We start from the raw sequence: 23,545 nt of genomic DNA on the forward strand, positions 1-23,545 counted from the left end.
ATCATTGTGTCATCATCACTCTCAGTCTGCACACGTGAACAAACTTTATCATTGTATTTTTAGTGTGGATACTGAGCCTATTGGAGAGTAGTAAAAAGTATCAGGCTAAGGGCAAAAGACCAGATTGACACCAGATATACCAAAATAAATGTGAGAACAAACTTCTCTGTTCTTGCAGGTCTGGGAGGAGCGGCACAATTTGAATGTTGTGTTTACAGCACCAGCCAGAAGTGTGTACAAAGTTTGCTATATCATTATGTGAATAACAGTAAATTATTTTAGGCTGCAACCTCTGCCTCCTAGTTTCTGTATCCTCTATCTGATGACCCTTTCTCCTCCCTTCACAATATCAGTAATCAGTCTTGGACTGCCATCTAGTGACCAGTCTTTGATTTGATTTGATTTGATTTGATTTGATTTGATTTGAAAATATTTAATGTCCCCAAAGGGCAATTTGGTTTGCAGCAAAAGTTCAGAGTCAAACACAGTAGATCTCACATAGCACACACAATAATACAATAAATAGTCCTACATATAGTCATCACAGATTACAGGTAGAAAAGGGAGGAGACTATTGAGCCCTGTAATCTCAACAGGTGCTCATCTCCATCACCTACAGCTCATCTATTGTCTCCTCTGAGTTGGTGCTGTGTCTGTGCTGCTGAGTTTTGCTTTTATAGGAGTACATTTTCATTTTGGACAATGTTATGTCTATTTGTCTGCTGCTGTTTATTTTAGGTTTGTCCTATTATTGTTTGTTAAGCGACATTGTCGCTCCTTGTTATTAACTTTTATGCCTTGTTTCTGCTAAATGTTTGTATTGTTGTGTATATTTGCTATTGTCTTTTAACCTATCTTTTCTCCCTCACAGCCCCCCCCCCCCCTCCCCCCCATCAAGAAGCTTATGCCTCTTGTCAGGCCATCATTGTAAATAAGAACATGTTCTTAATTGATTTCGCCTGGTTAAATAAAGGTTAAATTAAAAAAAAGACATTCTTTTAACAATTAGCTCCGTTGGTAGTGGAACAATGTGGACCTTATGTCTGTAGGCTATTATCATTTTGTCCTGGATCTATTATTTTGTCTCTTGAGTGGTGCGAACTGCACCTGCATGGCTGAGTATGAAATTTAAAATAATCTAACGTAGCCTAATTAATCTTAGCTTGCTTTCCATTACTATACCTCGTCTGCAGTCACAGTCGTTATTGTAGTAAACATTTCACAACTCATTTGCTGCAATTACACAGCTGTACCTGCAGGCATATAGCTTTATCATCAATGTGTCTTACACATTATATTGGGTTATAGTCTAACTTTTTTGATCACCAGCCAATCAGAATTTCGACTAGATGAAAATAAGAGAGATTCTTTACGTTTGTAAAACAAAACTATGTTTCCCACTCTTCATGAAAATAGTAGGCTATGCTTTTTGCCTCTATCATACTGACAACTGAATTAGGGACGTGCAGTCACAGTTATCTTTCAGATAACTTTACCACAGGTTTAAATGTGTCAGCATTTGGTAATTTTCAAAGTGAGTAACGCGACTCAACTGAGTTTACTTCAGGCCAGGCAGCGGCCGTACAAGCCACTCGCTGCTCTGCCTCTTCTGCCGCATGCGCAGTTTGTTCTCCCACAGACTTGCATATGATGTACGCCAAGGCGGTGAGCGGCACGTACCACGTTGCTTTTGTGAATTGTAAACACACAGACGCCCCCTCGGTTTTTTGCGTCGAGCAGTTTAGCGGCTAATTCAACTGCAGTGATGGGTAACTGTACCGGAGAGGCTCAACAACTTCAAGAGCTTCATTTGAGGAATAAACGGCAGCTTTTACCTGACGGGAGACCGACGCCTGAGCTACGGTAGCTACGGTAGCTAACAGTTAGCAAGTTTTACCTACAGTACTTTCTCTCTCTCTCTTCCTCTCTTTCTCACACACACACACACACACACACACACACACACACACACACACACACACACACACACACACACACACACACTAGCTTTACTTTAACTTGCTGAGTACAGTTAACATATTGTTGCTTCGGTTTGAGTGTGGATTAATTGTTAATGGTTTGTTGTATAATGTGAGCTGTGGTCCAATATCGCGATCCTGTTATTAATTGGGTTTTAATAACAGCTGATAACTGTGCAGATGGCGTGGATTGTGATGAGAAGGTGTTGCACTACATTTTAAGACGTAGGCTATCTGTGCAAACCATTGCAAAACTTTTGGTGATGTTTTTGCAAGATAAACTGATACAACTAAAGGGTTGTTCACACTAAACGCAATGTCACGGGTCAAGTTACATGTAAAGTCAATGCAAAGACGCGATTAGGCGTGAATTCGGGCCAGGTGACGCAATACACGTGTCACACGCCAACCCTAGCTAGCAAGTCCTCAAACTGAGCAACAGTCAGCCTGAAGTACCGCTGGAAGTGGCCATTGTCCAGACGGAGCTCCTGTATGAGATGGAACTCGCAGAGCTCTGTGGCCTCTGGAGGATATCATGTACTACCCAGAAACGACGGCGGCATTTGGCCCTCAGATGTGTCTCGGACTTCCAGAGCAGGTACAGAGCAGCGATAGTTGTGATCTCAACCATGGTTGATGAGAGAAGAAGCAATGTTGTTGTGTTCAGTGTTGTGAAAATGGGTGGGCTTGTTATTTTTGTCTCATTAATACCTGTAAACGCACAGAAGTTTGGTTTGCACACGTTTTTTGCTATCCACAAAGTTTTCTAATTTGTAACTTGTATTTTGGTTTTAACAAATAGGCTACATGTGTATTTGTAAATATGTAGCCTAATTTTCTATATGTCAAAACAAAAAAGCCATTTGAAAAACTGAAAATTCTGTTTGTGACATGTGATTCAGCATATGGATCACCAACCACACACACGCATCTCTTTCCTCATGATGAATTTTTTAGATGTTCATGATCCACACAGATCCACAAACAAACAGCTGGTGAATGACAAATGGCCGCCCTCCTCACCAGTAGGGGGTGGTGTTGTAAAGATAAAGGTAAAGGTAGGCTACTTTATTTGGCACATATATAACTAGTACAGTGAAATTCTTTCTCTGCATTTAACCCATCCCTGAGGAGTTGGCAAGTAGCTGAATTAAAACAAACGAAGAAGACTGCTACTGGATTATCTTGAGAATTTATTTTAAAGCAGATAACAGCGGCACGGCCGTTTCGGCTAATGCTGTGTTCAAGGCAGGCTTTTGAAACCGTAAGTTACAGCTTCAAGTCACAACTACGACTTGGTAGCGTTCCAGGTAACCCGTAGCTCGTGTTTTTACCGTCCTGTTGTCTGTGAAAGTTCCCTATAACGGCCACTCGTAACTTCCGACCCGTGAACTCGTACCAGATCGAACTGGTATGACTTCACAGGAAGGAAAAACACAAAGTACGAGTTTCCTTGAACGCACCATGAGTTAGCAGCCCCCGCCCTTGTCAGGCATCAATTGGTCCTCGTGCTACGTCACCACATTCACGCGCATCCCTTGGCTGCACACACAGCCCTTCATGCCGTTCTCTCCCCTCATTGGATAACACTTGTATCCCACAAGGAAAATTTTCTCCTCGGGTTACAGCAGAGCAGAGTGACGGAGAGACTCGTGTTTAGGCTGAAATACTTCATGTAAGTGATTGCTGACGGAAAATAGGACTATTTAGGACTTATATTAACAAAAACATTCCACTGATATCTGCTTTAATTCCCACTGTAAATACATCACTTTATAAAGTTTTAATATTTTTTCATGCGAATAAGTAACCATTTAGATCCCCAATATGCAGTTACTTTATCCAAATGATGCCTGTTTGGAAGTTTGCTAGGCTACCGCCGGACGCACCGTGAGATGACACAGCCTTTTTTGCAACCTGAAGAGCAGACCGGCCGGCCAAGCCTTGGTTCTCCTCATCCATCCCAAGTTGCAAACCCCCGGCAGGTGAAAACGAGGCGATTGGTTTATGCTCCAGCCAGCCAAGTCTCTCTGCTCCTCTCACCCACAGAGCACCCGTCCTGGGATATAAAGTCAGCCTGCTCTGCTGTCCTGCTAGAGGCTGTTCTAAAGCATTTTCAATAGCCTACTTTTCCAAAGTGATTTGCCTAAAACTGCTGACTGGAGTCTGGAGCCCTGATATGCGAGCCAAATAAGCGTTTTTACGACAGTACGCGCTAGAGCTCATGGGAAATGCAGTCTTCATTCCGGCAAAACATTACCGTTTTGGTCCACAGGGGTCACCAAAATCAACACAAACTGAAAGTTCCTTGCAGGGGCTTTAAATAGAAACAGTTAAGAATGTGTAGTAGAGACATTACTGATAATAGAATATTTATAGAAGATTGGTCATTATAGGGCATTGAATTAATATCTGACAGGGAGACTTTTTTCCCATGCGGCGGGTCACACATCAAGATGGCCCGGATGTGCGTCATCGGCGGCGGATATGATCCAATTTCACGGAAGTCAGAGCGCACGTGTTTCATGTTGCGGCATACGTACAGGCCAGTACAGGTAAGCAAGACATTTCTTGCCAGTTATTTTGTCATAGTTGTATAAACAGCCTTTAGCGATGACACTGTGGTTAACTCCTTTGCCAAAAAGAGAAAAGATTGAATGAGCCCACAGCCCGGGCATGTGTGAACATGAAGCTAACTCGGCAGGCTGAAAGCGTCACTGTAGGGTTAATGCTAAATGAGTGATCCGTGTACCAGTGTGTTTCACAGAGAGAAGATAGAAAGTTACCAGTCACCACCTCCTCACGTACTCATGTCGTCTCCTTTTTGTTTTTACAGTACAAAACTCAAGAAGTCTAACAATAAGATGACTGTGAGGAGTAAACTACTGTTGTTAACCGAGATCTTTTTCTTGATGCTCCATCTTACAAGAGGAAAAGGTGAGTAAGGTGTTCACTCTCTCTGATCTGATTCCAGTCACAACATACTGTTGGTCATGTTAACCCTTCATTTTGTACATTGTACTCATTGAATGTTGTATCAATAATTTTTCACCATTAACAATTTTTATGAATGCTGAATGATGTCAGTGTTTTTATTTTCATTGAACACTGAATTTTATTTAGGACTAAGCCAGGTTCTTAGGGCTGAATGTGAGTACAGATAACACACGGCTTTTTTTAAAGGTGTACAGAAAAGAAAATTGAATTTGAGCCCACTGTGGGTCCTAACATTAGTGTAATAACTCATCTATCAGACGATGTAGCCCAAAGTTTGTGCAAAATTCTATTTTCGAGTAAATCCGGGATGAAAGTCTGGTATTTCTTTTTCGCAATGGATAATGCAGGCGCACAAATTATGCCTCCCGATGCACACGATTCATCAGCCACTGATATTGGATCCGTCATCCGTCAATCAAACGTCTAAGACACACACACACACACCGAGCTCGGTCTCACCCCAAACATTGAATATCCCACCCGCTCGATAATGATCACATTCGTTTTCCTTACTCGGGTAAACACGTGCGGCAACTCATGAAAACTCGGCGTGACAAACGGCCATTTCTTTTTTTCTTTTTTTTTTAAGTATATTTTTTGGCATTTTTGCCTTTTATTTGATAGCACATAGTGAGATAGACAGGAAAGGGGGAGGCAGAGAGAGGGGGAATGACATGCAGGAAAGGGCTGCCCAACGCGGGATTCGAACCGGGGATGCCTGCGTTGAGGACTATAGCCTCTACATGGGGCGATACAGATTGTTTATTGATGTCTCATTAACAAGCTCTTCACCTGATGTGTTGCAGATGTAACAGTGCACTGCGCGGAGGGGGGGAGCTGCATTTTACCATGCAGCTTCCCGCCTGGCACTGATCCATTCATCCACTGGAATAAAATTGAAGGACAGCAGAAGGATGGAATGACGAAGGAAGTGGAAATTCATCTACATTCCTACTACAACAACGCAGACCATCTTGAACACCAAGACAAGCGGTTCAAAAACAGGACAAAACTGTTCCCAGATCAGATCTTCAAAGGAAACGCTTCACTTGAGCCGAGAAGTGTAACGCTTCAAGACCAGGGCATATACACATGCAAAACCAGGAAACGGTCGTGCATCAGCCTACAGGTGATCGGTAGGAGATATTTTTCAATAATACAAAAAGTAACTGGTTTGTGCTTAGTTTGATTGTGTCTGTTACCTGAGCCTGTAAAGCTGGTTGAAATATTTTTCTCTGGCTGCGTTTACACATTTAACCATGTTGTGATCAGTGACAGTTGTTTGTTGTTATTCATCTGGACCAGTGAGGTGGAGCATTGGACTTTACTACAGCAAGTTCATAGTTTGGAGCCAGTAAACTTTAGACATTGAAAAGAAACAATGCAAACATCAGATACATCAGTTAGATACATTCTCTATGCAGCTTCTTATCATATAAAACAGATATTAGGCCTCCTAATTCGTGCATCAAATAAATCCAGAAACATTTTCTATTGTTAGAGCCAGATCAACATTTAAATCTCTTGTTATTACACGTCTGTGTCTTTCAGCTTCACACCCTGCAACAACAACAACGACACTAACCCCCGGCTCTAGATCACCCCTGAGAGATGTCACTACAAAAAACGGTACGAGCATTAGCTGTTATTATCTATGTGACCTGCAACATCATTGGACATCAAGTAACTGAATGTTTTCTGTCTCAGGGAATTCAACTGGAAATAAAAGTCCAGGTGGATTTTTAGATCTACCCAAATGGGCTATAGGAGTAATAGCAGGAGCAGGAGCAGGAGCAGTAGCAGTAGGTGGTGTGGCCCTGGCAGTCTACTGTTGCAAGAAACGAGGTAAAGTAATATTCTCGCTCTACACTTTTTTAATTTGCCTTGTTTGTTGTTTGTATTGATGATATTTTTTCCTGGACTTAGGTCAGCAGAGAAACAGCCAAGCAGGTGTTGCACCTGAAATGTAAGTACATCTTCTTCAAGGTATGAATGAAATATACTAGCAACAGTAACACCCTGAACAGCATGCTGAGTACGAGAGGGAGAGACGGCTGCAGCAGTTAAAACGAAAGTTCCTCGTCCCAGCATGTCGCCCACTCCGTCCGTGGCCGACGTCTTTTAAAACAGTGTTTCCCAACCTTGGGGTCGGGACCCCACGTGGGGTCGCCTGAAATTCAAATGAGGTCGCCTGAAATGTCTAGTAGCCTAATTGATGAATAAAAAAATCTGACCAAGAAAGGTTAGGAACCACTGTTTGAAAAGACACTTGGATTTTTTTGGAATGTACTTTGCATAGATCTTTCAGCACTCACAATGGGCCGATATAAATGAAAAACTTTATTTAACTTGTTGTGCTTTTTTGATGAGCAATGGGAACTGGAATATTCAAAAAACTGTCAGAATAGTCAATAAACATTTATTTTATTTATTTATTTTAAATTAAGTCTAAAGAAATATTTTATTTATCCAATAGGCCCTATTTTAAAAAAAAAAGAAGAAAAACTTTAAAACCACTTTCGGTATTCGGTATGATTCGGCCAAGCGTTTTGATTTTATTCGGTATTTGGCTTTGGCCAAAAAAATGCCATTCGGTGCACACCTAAAATATACTAGTTCTCTGCTGTTAGGTCTTGTGTTTATTTCCCACATTGTAATTTGATAATTTAATTAATTATTCAGTTTAAACTGTTCCCCTCTTTTAAAAGTCTAGTTTGTCTTAGTTTTTTAGTTTAGATTTTAGTCAAAATGTGTTATAAATGTGGATTGAAATAAAGAATCAAGAATCTGTTCAGATAATCATTTTATTTAACCTTGTTTGCAGTGAAATGGAAACCTTAAATCCTGACCCACACCGCCCTGCTCCGCTGAAGGCTGTCCCGAGGTGTGATGGTGTGAATGAAGATGATGATGTCGTGTGAAGTGTAATGAAGGATGTACCTATGTTATATATTTTTTTCAAGTATATTTTTAGGGGCTTTTTTGCCTTTAATGGACAGGACAGTTGAGAGAGAGACAGGAAATGGGAGGCAGGGAGGGGGGGGAATGACACGCAGGATAGGGCCGCTTGATGCGGGATTCAAACCGGGGCCGCCTGCAATGAGGACTATAGCCTTAACACATAGGGTGGGTGCTCTACCAACTGAGCTAAACACCGCCCCACCTCTGTTATTTCTACTCTTGAATTAGAGCTGAGCAATTGAGGTGAATTCCAATTCCTATCTTAACCCTTAAACTCAACCCTTAATCTCAGTAGCCCTGAGGGCTATTTTGTGACTAAGAAATGAGACACCCCTTAAATGCAGTTACGTCTTCAGACTGTGGGGCATTAGTTTATTTTTATTTTTTTTAGTATATTTGCACAGTTAACCCTGCCAGTTTAATCATAACCCACAAACGCAGCTCTATCATCAATGGGTCTATCAGGTCCATGTTTTTGAAATTGTTGTGGACTATCTGAGTTATTACTTCGGTTATTAGTTGTTTTTTATTGTAGCCTAAAAGTTACTTGAGTTAGTTATAAGTTGATATTCAAACAAATAATCTGTATAAATACCTTCTAAAGGTCACCGCATACCACGGCTTATTGAAAGGTAAACACCGGCTGTAACTATTGTTGGATAACTCCGCGGCTACGGGAGATGACATTAGCCCGGTCATGTTATAACATTATTGCCGCAAACATTTTAAAACAACTTAACAACTACATTACCACTGAGAAAAATGGCCATGTTGTAACTAAACGATAGCAACATGCACCAGCCGGCTATTGACAAAAGATCGTAAAATAAAAAATGAACAATGAGGTAAATAATTCATAAAATGGGCCTAAACTAAGACAATACAATGGTTTTCCTAATATTTATATCTCTATAAACAAAGAAAACACTGCATTCTGTGTAGCCCTTGCTCCTAAGGGTGGTTTCGCAAAATCTCAATATTGAGGGCAATACAGCCTTTAAACTTATCCCTCAACTTATCATTCTGAGAATTGGCACAGCACTAGCACTTCACGGGGGTGGCCATTTTTGAGACTGAGCTACTAACAACTGGCGTACTTGTCTTAGGAAAGTTTTATCAATCAGCGCTTCCAGATTTCAACCGGTAGTCATGGAGACATGACGCTCTCCAAGTTTGGTCCCGAGTGACAAAAAGCAGGTGTGAAAGCAACCGCACTAACTGAAAAATGAAACAATGTATCATTTTAACATTTGGAGCCACACTAGGGTGCGAACTAAACGTGTGAAAACACCCTAAGATAGGAATTGGAATTCACCTTTGATCAAAGTATTATTGAAATTGTAATATGATGAAGGGATTTTGACAGACTCCTGTTTATGAAAGAGGTGTTGTGTTCTACCTCGTGCTAATTTCAAAATGCACTGAAACCTGTTCCGTTGTTTTATAGTTGCATTGATATGTTAAATAATTAGAACAATTATGATTTATGAACCAGCCTGCCCACCAGCATTTCCATTGAGCTTACCCACTCTCCCTGTATGACCCACCTTGCCCACCAGAAACTGCAGCTTACTACATTTTTTCTATTCTCGAAATAGGGATAAGCAAATAAGTATTAATGAAATTCCAATATGACAGAGTGCAATACTCATCCCTACTTTGAAGGGATTTTGAAGGACACAGACTCCTGCTATCGAAGAAAGAGATGTTCCAACTTCATGATCTTTTCAACATTTGTGAAAATTCTTGTTATTTAAATTGTTTTATAGTATTGTATTGTACTGTAAAGGACTTGAAAAAAATGCAGTGTCTTTAATAAACCATAAATTAACTAATGTAGTTGTTGTGTTTGTGAACAGTAGGTGGAGCTTTAGCATGGGACATCACATAAAGGTGAACAGCATGGCAGCGTTTATACAGACAAAGACAATGAAAACTACCGTAAACTGTCTTGAATCAGAAACTCCTTAATGAAAACTTACTGGTAATGATCTACTGTATGGATTCAACTGTGTTTTACCTTTTGCTAAGGTGAGCAGAAAGGCACCATGTGGAAATAAATGGGCCGACAATACCATGGAGTCAAAGGTAAAAGCCATATTATTAGTGATCTAATCCCAACTCCTGATAACATTTTACTTTTACTGAACTACTTGAAGAAAAAAGAGAAATTATGGTCCAAACTGTCTAAACTTTAATGTAAAATGCAAACCCACCGGTGCAGGAATGAAATCCACAAATGTCTTGTAGTTCATAAATTAATCTTAACAAAAACATCAGTGTGATGGTTCATTGTCACATAACGACAAGTCACGACTGACTGGATCCATACAGATCCACGCCAGGGTCCATCTCCATCTTTTTCCCTGAAGTCGGCTTGGCTGCACAGTGGGACTTCGCCTAAAGACCCCCGAAAGAGGCATTTTAAAATTTATAAAAATGCTCTGCTATGACTACTTTTTGATTAAAATTGCTTCCCCATAAAAAAAACTCTCAAAGAGGCTTCTCCCTCATTGAAAAATCCAGGTTCTATGAATGTTCATGAGTATGCAAGTGTGTCTGGGTTGCTCGGTAACAGCGGTGCGGTTCGGCAGCGGCAGGGGTTAAATCAGTGGTTCTCAACCTTTTTTGAACAAACACCCCTCTGACCATACCTTGATTAGTCTTTGTTTTAGTGGCTCCATCTTCTCTCTAGTCTCCTTGCCCTATTCCTTATGGAGCCCAAATATCATATGCTATATTTTAGGTTTCAGACATAAATGATAGCCTTCTGCAACTATACAGAAGTTTCATTTGTCACATGCTGCATTATAATACTCAGTTAGCAAACTCAGTGAACCCACTGTGAAGAGCATCAGTCCAGACAGTCATCATTCACTTCTTCCTCATTGCTACGTGGCAGCATCATCACAAAGAGCAGGTCGGGTTTGGTTACAACACACAACAAGTTCTCCAAATCAGAGGTTGTTTTAATGCTGTCAACAGACCATCTGTATGGACATTCAAGTGAAACCCAAATCTAAAAGTAAGTCAACTTTGAATTTTGAGTTTAGTTCCTACTCTGACCCTTTTGAGGGACGGACCGACTCAAGCAACAACAAGGAAATCAACACAAGGCTGGCTGCTTCAAAACAGCGCTGGTAAAATCTTTGTGAGTAATAACACGTCAGCATTATGGTTATTTATCGGTGCATATGTTTACTTTAATTAATACAGTGAATTATGTTTGTGACTGTATCAATTTGTACGAGTTGAACTTGCGGTGAATGTGTTTTGTTCTGCCGATGTAGTATCGAATTTGCCCAGCAGGGGACCGTGGCACTACACAGATTTATTTATATCTGTTGATTTTGTGAATGTATATTTTATTGTTGTAAAAAGACAACAGACGTTACATTTTGTAATGTTTATTTTTCTGTTTGTTTACAGTCTTACAAAATATCTAATGAGAAGAATTCTGTGAAATAAAACTGAGGAAAAAGAACAACAAAAGACCAAACCATCCTCAACAAGACTTCCAGAGTGACTCCATTATTGGTAACTATCTGTCTAGCTGTAGCTGACATATAGCGAGGGCTGAATACTTGTTAATGTATGGGGAGAAAAAACTAAAAGTATTTTTACATTTTTATTTTTCATTAACAAACTGAAGTGAGACAGATGCTGTATTATTAGAGTTTTTTGTTTGAAATAATAAAAACTGACTTAGTTTGAACCACTATTCTGTTGACCCTGGATACTGGATACTGCACAGAGCCTTAAGCCTGACCTGGTACTGGTCCATCTGCTGGTCCTGCTCTTGATAATAAATGTTTGTGCAGTAGCTCCTGTTTGTTGTCACCTATTTCTGTTGCTTCATATACAGTGTTGGGTAGTAACGCGTTATTAGTAACACCGTTACTTTTTTCAGTAACTAATAACGTAACACGTTGTTTTTTCAGTAATCAGTAACTCCGTTTCCATTACCAAACGTTGCGTTACTCCGTTCCTTTTGGTGAGGTTTTACAGCTGCACACACTTCCTACAAGATTTCAGCGATCAATAAAGTTTCATTCAATTGAAAGAAAGACAGAGCACAGACACTAAGCACTTGGTGGCTGCCCTCTAGCTTCCCACACATAATCAAAAACGCTACATGAAGAGGACTGGACAGGTCAGAGCAGGGCCAGAGCGATTCTCTGGGCACGGCATGACGGCGAGTTAAGGTAACGTTAGCTAACGCAGCATCCGAGACCGAAGCTGTGTGCCAGTTCAGGCTGCAGCCCCTGAACTGGGACACAGCTCGAGAGTCACAGCGAGACACACAAGCACCCACTCCACCCGAGCAGCAGCGGTTAGAGTGCGACAGACAGACTCCAATTATGACGCCTGAAACGGTAAACACAGTGATCGCTCTGGGTAAACACAGCTGATCGATCGAAAAAAAATTACCGCTGGAGTGAATTTACTTCCGTCACTGAAAACAGGTTCTTGAACGTAACAAGATTTTTTTGCAGTTCTGTTAGGTCAAGATGCTGCTGACATCATGCAGCATGATGGTGATGGTAAAATTTTACAGATAAAAACACATGTTTTTTCATCAGCATCAGTACAGAACTGAAATGAGGGTTAGAGGGGAATTCAATCAACCTTTATTTAATGGGATCATTGGAAAAAAAAAACGTTTTAAAGTAACGAACAGTGTTGGGGGTAACGCGTTACAAAGTAACAAAGTAACGCGTTAGAGTACTTTAATTACTTTTTTTGCGTAACGTAACACGTTAGTTTCGTGCGTTGAGCAATCAGTAACTTAGTTATTTTTTTAAAAAAGTAATCCGTTACTTTTCGCCGGATAAGGAAAGGGAAATCCTGACTGCAACCTGCTTTTTGTCAGACAGTACGGCTAGACTACTGTGCAACCTGCGGCTGTGTCAGCCGAGGCGCAGCAGCAGTGTGATAGTACTATAGTATCTACCGCATTTTCTTTTTACTTTTATTACACACAAGGTTGGAAGTTCACGTCTCGCCAGCCTCCCTCCTCTCCACACGTGAGTCCTCCGTTCAAACTGACAGACAGATCGAGCAGTGAAGCCGCTGAGAGGGATTCACGTTCTCCTGAATCAAAAAAAAAAAAAAACCCGCTATGTGGCATATTTTTGACTGTCTTTCCTGTTAATGTTATCCTGTAGAGCTAATTTGGTTGGATGACTGATGTTATTCGTCAGGACTTGGTGCATTTAAAAGAGGCTGTCTGTCAGTTGTTGCAGCATGTGCGAGGCGCGCTGCAAAAGGCTTTTCATTTTTGGTTCTTCATAGGTAACGCTGTAACGTAACTGATTACTTTTAATTGATGGTAACGTTGTAACCTAACTAACTACTTTCCAAAGTAACTATACCCAACACTGGTAACGAAAAAGTTACTTTCTCAGTAACGCATTACTTTTTGGTTTAAGTAACTGAGTTACTGAGTTACTTTTTAAATGAAGTAACTAGTAACTGTAACTAGTTACTATTTTTCAGTAACTAGCACAACACTGTTCATATAACCTCCCATTACATCCGCATTTCTACGTTTTCATTTCAAAATGCTTAGACATCCATGAGCCAGTGTGAACAGGATGCAAATTGTCTACTTTGCAGTTAATTAGTTGCCAAGAAATACGACAATCAAGGAACGGCAAAGAGTTGAAACATTAAGATGCAGAATTTCACTAAGCAACAGCAGCAAGTAAAGACAATAGTAAATCCATATCTATTATAGTATTATTTGTTCATGTTTGTTGTGTCAAAATTCACTAGCACCTCCTATAAACAATCCGGCCCACTCATCACCCCCCAATAATAATTTTCTGGTGTCGCCACTGTGTATGGATAAAATGTAGCAATAGAGATGTGTTTAGAAATGAAAATATAGTTCTGTGGATTAACCAAAGAATGAACCTGACGACCTGCTCTTGCATTAAATGATGCTGAAACAACACAAGCCTCACACAGTGAAGAACTGGTCCAAAAGAAAGTTACATAACAGGTGATTCTGACCTGTGTGTGTGTGTGTGTGTGTGTGTGTGTGTTACCTGTTCCATCAGAGTAGTGGTTCTCAGTGCAGTTGATGCACTCGTAACAGCAGACATATTGACCCTCAGCTGTCTTCTTTCTGGTTCCAGGCATACAGCTGTTGAAGCATCTGGATGTGATGTTCTGAGGAAAATACAGAGACCATGATCACAGAGACCTAAGCTGTGGTCAGATTGCTTTTTTTCTCTCAGGAAGATCCAAGAACTGGTCTGAAGTATGTTAATAGCATCATGAACCCAGCAGCTGTTTCACTTTTCTACGTGTTGATGCTTCTTATTCTTATCTCCAATAGCAGAGGAAACACTTTCCTTCATGAGAATAAACAGGAAATTATGTCTCACAATTCCTCGCTGCGGCAGTATTTAAAGCAATGTCCTGTCATAGTTTGATCAGAGCAGCTGTTTGATGTTTGGGACTTGATCCAGGAACTGATGGAAATCCATTGAAGTCAAATCCATCAATACAGGTTACAGACTGAATTTCTTAATGATATTCTCATCATTATACAACGTACACATTAATGCATTCTTACACTAATTCATAAAGCATTCAAACTGAATTTTCACATAGCCTAATAGCTGTTTAGAAATGTAAAAAGCACTAATGAACATATGAATGTAATGTACTCACTTGCTCAATTCTGTATGTTTGATTATTTATGTTAATGGCTCAACTTGTCTTGAGGATGAGTGAATTGCAGAGAGTGAAATGTCAGTGAACACAAATCGTAGTGTGTGTATATAATGGTCCTTCTCCATTAGCACAACTCAACATGACTTGTTTTTTAAAATTGGTACTTTATGTTTTTTTTGTAGGTATTGCCTCTGGCCTCTGACTGCCCACCACAGATTGGTCAGAGAGTGTTATCACTGGAAGAGTCCTGAGCGTAACGTCCGACAGAAGAGTGAAACCTGCGACTTTTAAAAATGCACTGGAAACAGCAACCACTGATCTGTACTATGACTGTTATATGAGCAGCAAGTCCATTGCAACCCCATTGTTTATATGTTATGTGTTTGTGTCACATATAAAAGGCAGAGCCGAGTAGTGCTATAATTGTGTAATGGAAAAGGGCCATGAAACTACAAAAGTGGAACACACCTCCAGCTCCATGAACTCCTGGGTGGTGCTGAGGTTGGTCCAAGTGAACTTCTCTGTGATAATTTCATATTCAGCCACGATTTCATGGACAATAAATTGAAATTCTCCTACGTCTTCTGACTTCCACAGGGTCACAACGTAGTCCCGGTAGAGGTCTCCCTCCTTGGTAAAGTTGTAGGTCTTTCCTCCAAGTTCAAACTTCTGCCTCTTCAGAATTGTCAGCAACTACGGGACATTATGTAAGGGATAATGTATAGTTCGGAGGTTGTTATGGAGAAATAAACCCCGACAGGTTGTATGGTTTCATTCAACATGAAGGGGTTTATTTCTAAACCCGGACAGGTTGTATGGTTTCATTCAACATGAAGGGGTTTATTTCTCCATAACAACCGACCAACTATACATTATCCCGCTTATTACACGGTTTACGAGTGAAATAATTAATTTGAAACATAATGTTGATCAAAATACAACTTTCATCGATTTAAAATTGCATTTAGCGAATCTGCAAGAATGGTCACGTCCGCTGTTTTGCTGAGCCTCCTCCCGGTCGTGCATTTGAAGCCTTTGATAATCAATCAGTGGATCGATGGATTACCATACACGTGTTACGGTGTGTGTATTGTGTGTAGTCGTATCTGTCATAAACAAGAGATTAACTTTACTGTTTACGGGGTGCGTTTGTGTCGCGGAGCCGCGGTGCCAGCTGCACCGAGACGAGAGGAGAGCTGTGACACCGGGTCAGAGGCTCTGATCAGCAGGTCTGGTTTCCAGCAGCGATGTGGAAGGAGCCTCCACTCTCCTTGTAACAAGTTACACGTCATTTATTTATCTAACATCACTATTAGTCCGACGCTGTTTAATGACGGTAAAAATGAAACATAAGGTAAATATCCTGCATAGTTTCTCTTTTCTGTACTGCGCTGATCAGAGCGGCGTCCCTAGCAACAGTCTGTTATACTTGACGACGGTCATTATTCAGAAATAACAGACCGCAGAACGCAGCGATGGACCAATCAGAGAGCAGCATTCAATAGAGCCGTGTAATAATGTCAGGTATTAGTATCATGATCAGCCTACTTCCCAGTCCAGTATTTCAACTTGACAAAGACAAAAGCCTCTTGCAGTAACTCTGGGCCTTTCAAAGTTGTACAAAAGATGGGGTGGGGTGAGTGCTTCAAAGGCCAAAGGAAAAAAAGTGAAAAAATGGAGTAACTCATGGTGCTGTTCAAGGAAAAGTGAATTAAAAAAGAATTTGTATTTGGATTCAGGACATGAGAAGTAGTTCTATTGTGAAATATGCTGTTAATATAGAAAAATAGAAACAAATCCACAGATGTGAGGAACATGTTGCCAGTTGTCTCAACCCTGTGTTTAGGGTATGTAAACCAAGGTGTCATATGTAGCTACACGTACAATAATTAGTTCCTGTTACCTGAATCCTGTATCCAGACAGTAAACTTAACCCACGTGGATCCCAAAAACACAACACACACACAGTCATGTGTAAATACCTCCTTTGGTTGCATCTTGCCTGGGGTTTTACAGTCTTTGCTCCTGCAGAGTGAAGACACAGCTTGAGCAATAGCACTCACAGCCATCTCCAGACTGAGGAGAGTGCCATCACGACTGAAAGAATTAAAGATATGCAGAGCCACATTGAGCACCTCGGCATCAGTCTGGAGACCATAGGATTTCATTTCTTTGTAGAACTCCTGCAGAAAGCCATTATTTCCTGAATCTAGACGCCCAGCTTCCTCCAGCCTGCTGAGGTACTCAGTGAATGATGTTCGGTTTTCATTTTTGAATGTGAAACCCACAACATGTCCAATTTCCTTTAGAGGTATGTCTTTGTCCACATAGCAAGTGGTGGACCAGCTGTCACTGGCCAACCAGACTCGTCTCATTGATTCCAAGCTAGTTTGATTTCTTAGTGTCTGGTTCTTCATCTCTTGGAAAAGAGACTTCATGCGATACCAACTGGCAAATGAGACAATGACCTTCACATTGGTGTATTTGTAGATGGTTTTGGTGGCATTCCTCATGTCATAGTTGATGTCCGGAGTGTCTGAAGGGAAAACTATTTGAAAGGCTACACAGATGTTTGCTTGAAGGGCATTGGGCACAAAAAGATCAAGAGGTACACGACCATATTCATTATCTGTGGTAACAATGCCCACAGTGTTCCAGTTATAATTTTTGATAAAGCGGACCATGGCAGCTGTTTGGTACTTATCACTAGGAACAGTCCTCAGGAAGGCAGGGAATTGGTCCTTATTACTCAGTCTCTCAGCAGTTGATGTAGGACTTATCTGGAGAACAGAAGACAAAGGTGTGATGTAACTGGGGTGAATGGAAAAGTGAGCTACATATACTGTAAATCTGGAGACATTGTTTGTGTAGAAGTTAAAGTGCCAACCATACAAATGGACATGAAAAGCAAGTGATTATTAAGACATTCACGTCAATGAACTGACATTGGCTCTACTCTAAATGATCTAGTCTCATTTCTGTTGAGCTCCGAAATTAAATGTCCTTTATCCTCCCAGGTTTGTTCCTGCTCCACCTCGAACATGACAGAAGGTATGAATGATTTGACTTTTGTCAGATGACAGGAGAATGTGCGCACCCCTAAGCAAACTCTGACCTCATTATACTTCATTATCAGCCGTCACACATTTAATTTCAACCCGTATCATGCGTTAGATCCATGTTGCTACGGTGATTATTTTGCATTTCAGAAACAAATTCTTAGAATCTAACTGAGAATTCAAAATCAAAATTCCTTCTATATATTTAATCACCACCATCTCTCCGTCATATTGTCCACTCGCAGAGCGCAGGAGAGGACAGCGCTGCTGCATGGAATAAAGCATCCTGTCCTAACATGGTGTAAATAACTAGATATTCCTATGATACTGTGAAAATATGATTGAAAGTCAATTAAATCTCAAAGCCTGGAAAAAAGCCAGTAGCCTAATCGTTCGCACAATCATTTCACTCTGTTTTCTTGTTATCAGTCCTATAATGCTGTTCATCACATAAACTGGCATAAAGAAAAGTGTCATGTTCGTTCATTCTTCAGAATGTATTTCAGGATGGAGGATACCACTGATTCTGCTAATTATTCAAAGTTTTATTGATCAGTCTAATCATTGTAAATGTATAAATACAGTGGTGAGCCCCATGCGTAATGCTGCACCATGACGCTGCTGGAGGAGAATAAGGAGGGAGGCGGTCTTTAGAGACCAACGACTTTCTGGCCCATGACCAACGTTTCCTTACTTTAAGTTTTGCGGTGAGTAGTAGAGAATAACGCCGCCAAATCGCCGTTTATGGTCGGAACTACGACGGCATCTGAACCTCTTTAAACCTCTGACTTGAATTCTTGATGAATAAAAACACGAGTCAGTCTTGCGCTGGTCCAAGAATTTCACGGTGCGCACGGAGGCTCATAAATGTAGTGTGAAAACGCTTCGCTTTTCCAAAACTCCTTGAACTGAAAAACTTGTCCCTTTAAAAAAAATATCCATATACGTGTAGTCCAGGCCTTACATGCAGACCGCATTCATGAGGTGGCTTGTATTGACCATCTACAGTATGGTTAAAAAAGGGCGTGTACAGGCTGATTCAGGTGTGCACACTTTTAGGCACTGTGGTATCGTAATGAGGAACAGACCTGACTTTACTTTACTCACTTTTATTAATACAAAACAATAAACCGGGAGGACGTCGTAGGTAGAATTCACAGGTAGCATTGCATGTCACTTCAGGCAGTAACTTATCTTCTTCTTCTCTTCTCTACTCCCGCTCTGTCTACTCTGCTCACAGTGCCTCTAGCGTTCAGGAGGAAACACCACAGGCACTCTGTGATTTATAAAGGGAAGTTTGCTTACAAGCATGCATACGCAGGGCTTTTATATATTTTTTGACGCACGCAAACTTTGGCTTTTGGGCGTACGTACACTTTTAGTAACAAAACTATGCACAGTTTTATAAATAAGACCCCTGGTCATTTCAGTGACATTATGAATTAGTCTTGCCTATCAGCTACAGTCAGGTTTGCCAAATACCTGACGAAATCCTGTTGGTATGGATCTGTGGCAGTGTTGTGTGTGAACACTGCTCTGGCTCATCACATTTAAACTTTTATCTTAGGGAGATAACTGTGGAAACACCTGTTGGTAATGAACTGACAGAAATTATTGGTGACAGGCTAAAAGATTCAGTCTTTAAGCCAAATGACTAATGGAGTGAGAGTGGATTGAAAATGAAGGATAGACTACCTCCTTCCAACTATAAATGTGTGTGTTATCAAATGGTCAAATACTCACTCTGGTACCACCAGGACCCCTAGTAGTGCTCCTTTATAGATTATGTTGAAGTTTCAGTTGTTAGTGTTCCTGTTTATCTGTGATTCCTCACCTTGAAAACTGTCACACTGAGTCAGCAGCTTGGTTGAGTCTCTTACCTGAGGAATTAAGTTGAAAGTCAGTTGCCTGGCGATGGCAATGGATTCCTCCGAGGTGTGCGGACCTACAACAGCCATGATTGGCTGTCTCCTGGTCGAGGTGTTACTTACTGCATGGCAGTCGTGCTGTTGCACCAAGTCTGCAGTGAGTCTCAGAGCTGTGCTCACATCACCGCAGTAGTCCAGGACCTGGTATCCCAGAGTAATGTTCACTTCTGTCAGTAGTGGGGATTTATTACTCTTCTCTATGGCGTTAATGAAAATCAGAACATGGGTCAGGGCTGTCCAGTCCAACCTAAATGAACAGGACAAACAATAACTATGGTATCAGTCATAATAACTACAATGAATCTGATTTATTCCCTCACCAGCAGTTGCTGGTAAGCTGGCTAAGTCAAGCCAGTGCATGTGAATGAATGTCAGTCTCTGTCTTTATGTTGCTTGGACTTCCTGTTTTATTTTGTGATCTGTATTCATCCATGTTGTGGTTCATCACTTCCTGTCAAACTCCATTGGTCTTTTTCCTTCCAATTATCACCACACTGTTGTTTCTGTTTAGATTTTAGTGCATGATCTGTTTCTGTCTCACCGGTTTTGGAGCTTGCCTTGCCCTCTTTGGATTTGTTTGCCTGATTTAGGACTGCCTTATGTTTGACCCGGCCTGCTTTTCTTGAGTAAAGATTTTCAGAATTTGGACTATACTTTGTTTGTGTTTTTTCTCTGCGACTGAGTATCCTGGCAGTCTTTGGCCTTGTCAATCAATTAGTTAATTAATTTGATTTCGAACATGTATCATGTATCATCATAAAAGTATCATCAAACCATAGTATACACCAGGGGTCGGCAACCTTTGTGACATGGAGTGCCGGTTTGAAATTTTCCTGTCAATAAGGGTGCCACTACAATAAAACAATATGACACAAAATACAAGAACAACATACCTGTGATTTTATAAAATCCCAGTTATGTTGTTTTTATGGATAGATGAAATCATTTAATCTATATAACCCACATCTAATCATATTTTGAAGATATTTTCCTGTTATTCACAGAGGGACCTTGATCCAAGTTCAAAACACTGCTTTTCAGAAACTTGGCCTATTAAAACATATTGCAGTGGGTGGAAAATGCTGAAACAGAAAAAGTGCATCGAGAATATCAGTCAGAATACCATATCAGAATTAAACAGTCACAACATTTCCTGGACAATCCCTGGACACTATGAGTGACAGACAAACAGCCAATCATTTAACAGCTGTGTAGTTGGGTTGAAGCATCATTGTCAGGTTTATTGATAACAGAACAGCTGGTGTGAGAACGTGAGGCCGAAGGAGAGGAGCAGTGGCATTAATGACGCAGGGTCAGGCCGCTCACTGTCACTGCAACGCTTGATTGAATCTCTGATTAAATAGAACGATTCACCCGGCGGACCCTTTGCTGCGTGTCAATCCCCCCTCTCACTCTCTCGCCCTCCCTGTCTCTCTCCAGGTGTCCTTTCAAAATGAATGCGCAGAAAGCCCGGGGAAAAAAAAAAAACTGACTCGTGAGTTGGTATAGCCGTGAGAAATTCAGCGGTGGAGGTGCCAGCGTACCAATGATTATGCTGTGGCGACGATGGCGTGTCAACCGTGGCACGCGTGCCAAAGGTTACACACAAGTTTATATATACTTAAGCAATATGTCCGCCTCGCACCAGCTGAAGAACGCCCCTTAGCGTGGTATAATGAGTGTATACCTCGGCCTGAAGTGATGTATTGCTTTTTAAAATGGTTACCAATAATGGCAATATGAAAGAGGACTACACAATCGATTCCATGTAGTTTTTTATTTAAGGAAAGAACAATTTTTAACTGAAGCTAATATACATATATACAGTTGTGTTCAAAATAATAGCAGTCCGACATCACTTGCAAGATAAATCACTGATTTTGTTAGAATTTCAACTTTTTTTTAGTAGTGTCTTCTAGCTCTTAACATTAAAAATTCTGCCCTTTGCCTCAGCAGTGAGTTTAGCTCAGAGTGTGTGGCATCCAGGCTCACTTTAATATCATCAGAAGGACAAACTTGATGGGTGTTTTCTAAATCAAATAATTTGGTCTCTAACTGATTAATTTTCTCTAATCGGGGCAGTGTTTAGCGGGGAGCATACATCAGTCTGAATGCCCAAAAGTCAGACGGCTCATTTCTCCAACTACCCATTCTACAGTGTTAAGGTTAGGTTTAGGGTAAGGTTAAGGGTTAGGGCTACTTAAGTCGGAGAAGTGGGAGGTCGGACTAATGGGCGCAAAAATAAAGAAATGTATGGTCGGAGAGATGGGTAGTCGGACCGACCGTGTTTAGCTCAGTTGGTAGAGCACCTGCCCCATGTGTTGAGGCTGCAGTCCTTGCTGCGGGCGGCCCCGGTTCGAATCCCGCATCAAGTGGCCCTGTGGCCCTCCCAGGAAATGGGAGGCAGAGAGGGGGGTCTCTGCCTCCCATTTCCTGTCTTTCTGAACTGTCCTATCCATTAAAGGCAAAAAAGCCCCTAAAATTTTTTTTTTTTTAGTTTTTTCTCTAATCTAGTTTTATTTAGTTTTTTTTTGATAGGCTGAAAATGATATTGTAGTGTTACATATAAATCCATTTAAAGCACCCCAACATTATGCTGTTTTACTAACTTTATTTGATCAGGTGTTTATCATGTAATTTAATTTAATTTAAATGGTCTTACCAGTAACACTTCCTCGGCCAAGGTGCGCATGGTTTGTTGTAATTCTTTACTACACGTCCATGAAGTGGGTACAGTATTCCGATCATGATATCTCCTGGAGCTTCAGCCGTCGGCTGTCTGGTGTGTTTTTTAGCAGTGTGTCCAGTCTCCAGGATGATGAGGAGGAGGAGAAGGACGAGGTGAGAAGAGATGATAAGAGCAGTCGAGGCCATCGTCCTGTCCTCTGCGATGTCTCTCAGCTCCCTGTCGCTCTCTGTGCTGTTTTTCCTCCAACACATTGATCCTCCTCTTTTTAAGCATCTTCACTGAGCAAAAAATTCCCTTGTGCCTCCTCCTTGATGCTGCACTGTTCACACGTTCTACCCTGCAGCCCTGCCCACCGTTTCGTGACTGATAACAGGTGAGTTACTGTTCAGCAGAAGCATCTGTCATCACATCTGTTGTTGTGTCTGTCAGCTACGATCTGATGCACAGATACCCAAACTCACGAATAGCCTACACAAACGGTCACTCTTTTTTTAACATCAGCAGACTCTCTGTAAGGTTGTTTGACATTTGTATTCACAACAAAGTTAGTAGCTGTTGATGCAAATAGCAACATTTTTTCATATTGAATAATCAACAAGTGTTACCTGGCCCAGTCATGAAGTAGATGACTAGGCCAGAGACCCTGACCTCGGCCTCATCACTAATATTTGCAATAGCAAAATCAGGCACCTGAGAGAATTCAATACAGTAGAGTTTTATTTACTTAACAGTCAACGAAACCGGCGTTGTGCCCAAAGAAGAGTAGGGGCCCAACAACAGGACACGACTGAATTAATTCCTCTATACCATACTTTTATTGACTTAGGTGAAGTCTCTCCGCCTCCTTTCCATTATTGGTCTCAAAGATCATTACAATCTGCAGTCTCTGTTTGAAAGGTGTGTAGTGAAACAGGTGAAGAGAATCCTGGAGGACCCATCCCATATCTTACACTCACAGTACGAGCTCTTACCATCAGGCAGGTGATACCTAGCCCAGCGGTCCAGACTAAACCGATACAAGAACTCCTTTGGGCCTTTGTCAGTAGGTGTTCTGAACAGGACCTTAAAATAGCTACATTTCTTTTTTTTTAAAGTATATTTTTTGGCTTTTCATGCCTTTATTTGATAGGACAGTTGAGAGTATGACAGGAAATGGGAGGCAGAGATGGGGGGAATGACATGCAGGATAGGGCCGTCCGACGCGGGATTCGAACCGGGGCCGTCTGCAGTGAGGACTATAGCCTC

General features: G+C 41.1%; 1 protein-coding gene across 1 annotated transcript; it reads right to left on the reverse strand.

Annotated features, from left to right (window-relative positions):
• Positions 1-10,247: 10,247 nt before the first annotated feature.
• On the reverse strand, positions 10,248-22,551 carry LOC146972572 (G protein-coupled receptor family C group 6 member A-like). Its single transcript, XM_085802643.1, has 6 exons — positions 22,274-22,551; positions 19,564-19,858; positions 16,607-17,404; positions 15,093-15,317; positions 13,956-14,114; positions 10,248-10,337 (listed from the first exon to the last, which is right to left on the reverse strand). The coding sequence occupies exons 1-6, from the start codon at positions 22,549-22,551 to the stop codon at positions 10,248-10,250; spliced, it is 1,845 nt and encodes a 614-aa protein (XP_085658769.1).
• Positions 22,552-23,545: the final 994 nt, after the last annotated feature.

The sequence above is a fragment of the Trachurus japonicus genome, chromosome 16 (assembly GCF_045865225.1).
Source record: "Trachurus japonicus isolate A0001 chromosome 16, Traja_1.0".
NCBI lineage: Eukaryota > Metazoa > Chordata > Actinopteri > Carangiformes > Carangidae > Trachurus > Trachurus japonicus.

Bases quoted from the DNA above. Each gene is read 5' to 3' on its own strand.
- LOC146972572 (XM_085802643.1), bottom strand. From the start codon at position 22,551: ATGTGTTGGAGGAAAAACAGCACAGAGAGCGACAGGGAGCTGAGAGAC. The intron at 17,405-19,563 runs GTAAGAGACTCA...TCTGTTCTCCAG, and splicing joins CTTTCAACTTAATTCCTCAG to ATAAGTCCTACATCAACTGC. The intron at 15,318-16,606 runs GTATTTACACAT...AATGTCCCGTAG, and splicing joins GCAAGATGCAACCAAAGGAG to TTGCTGACAATTCTGAAGAG.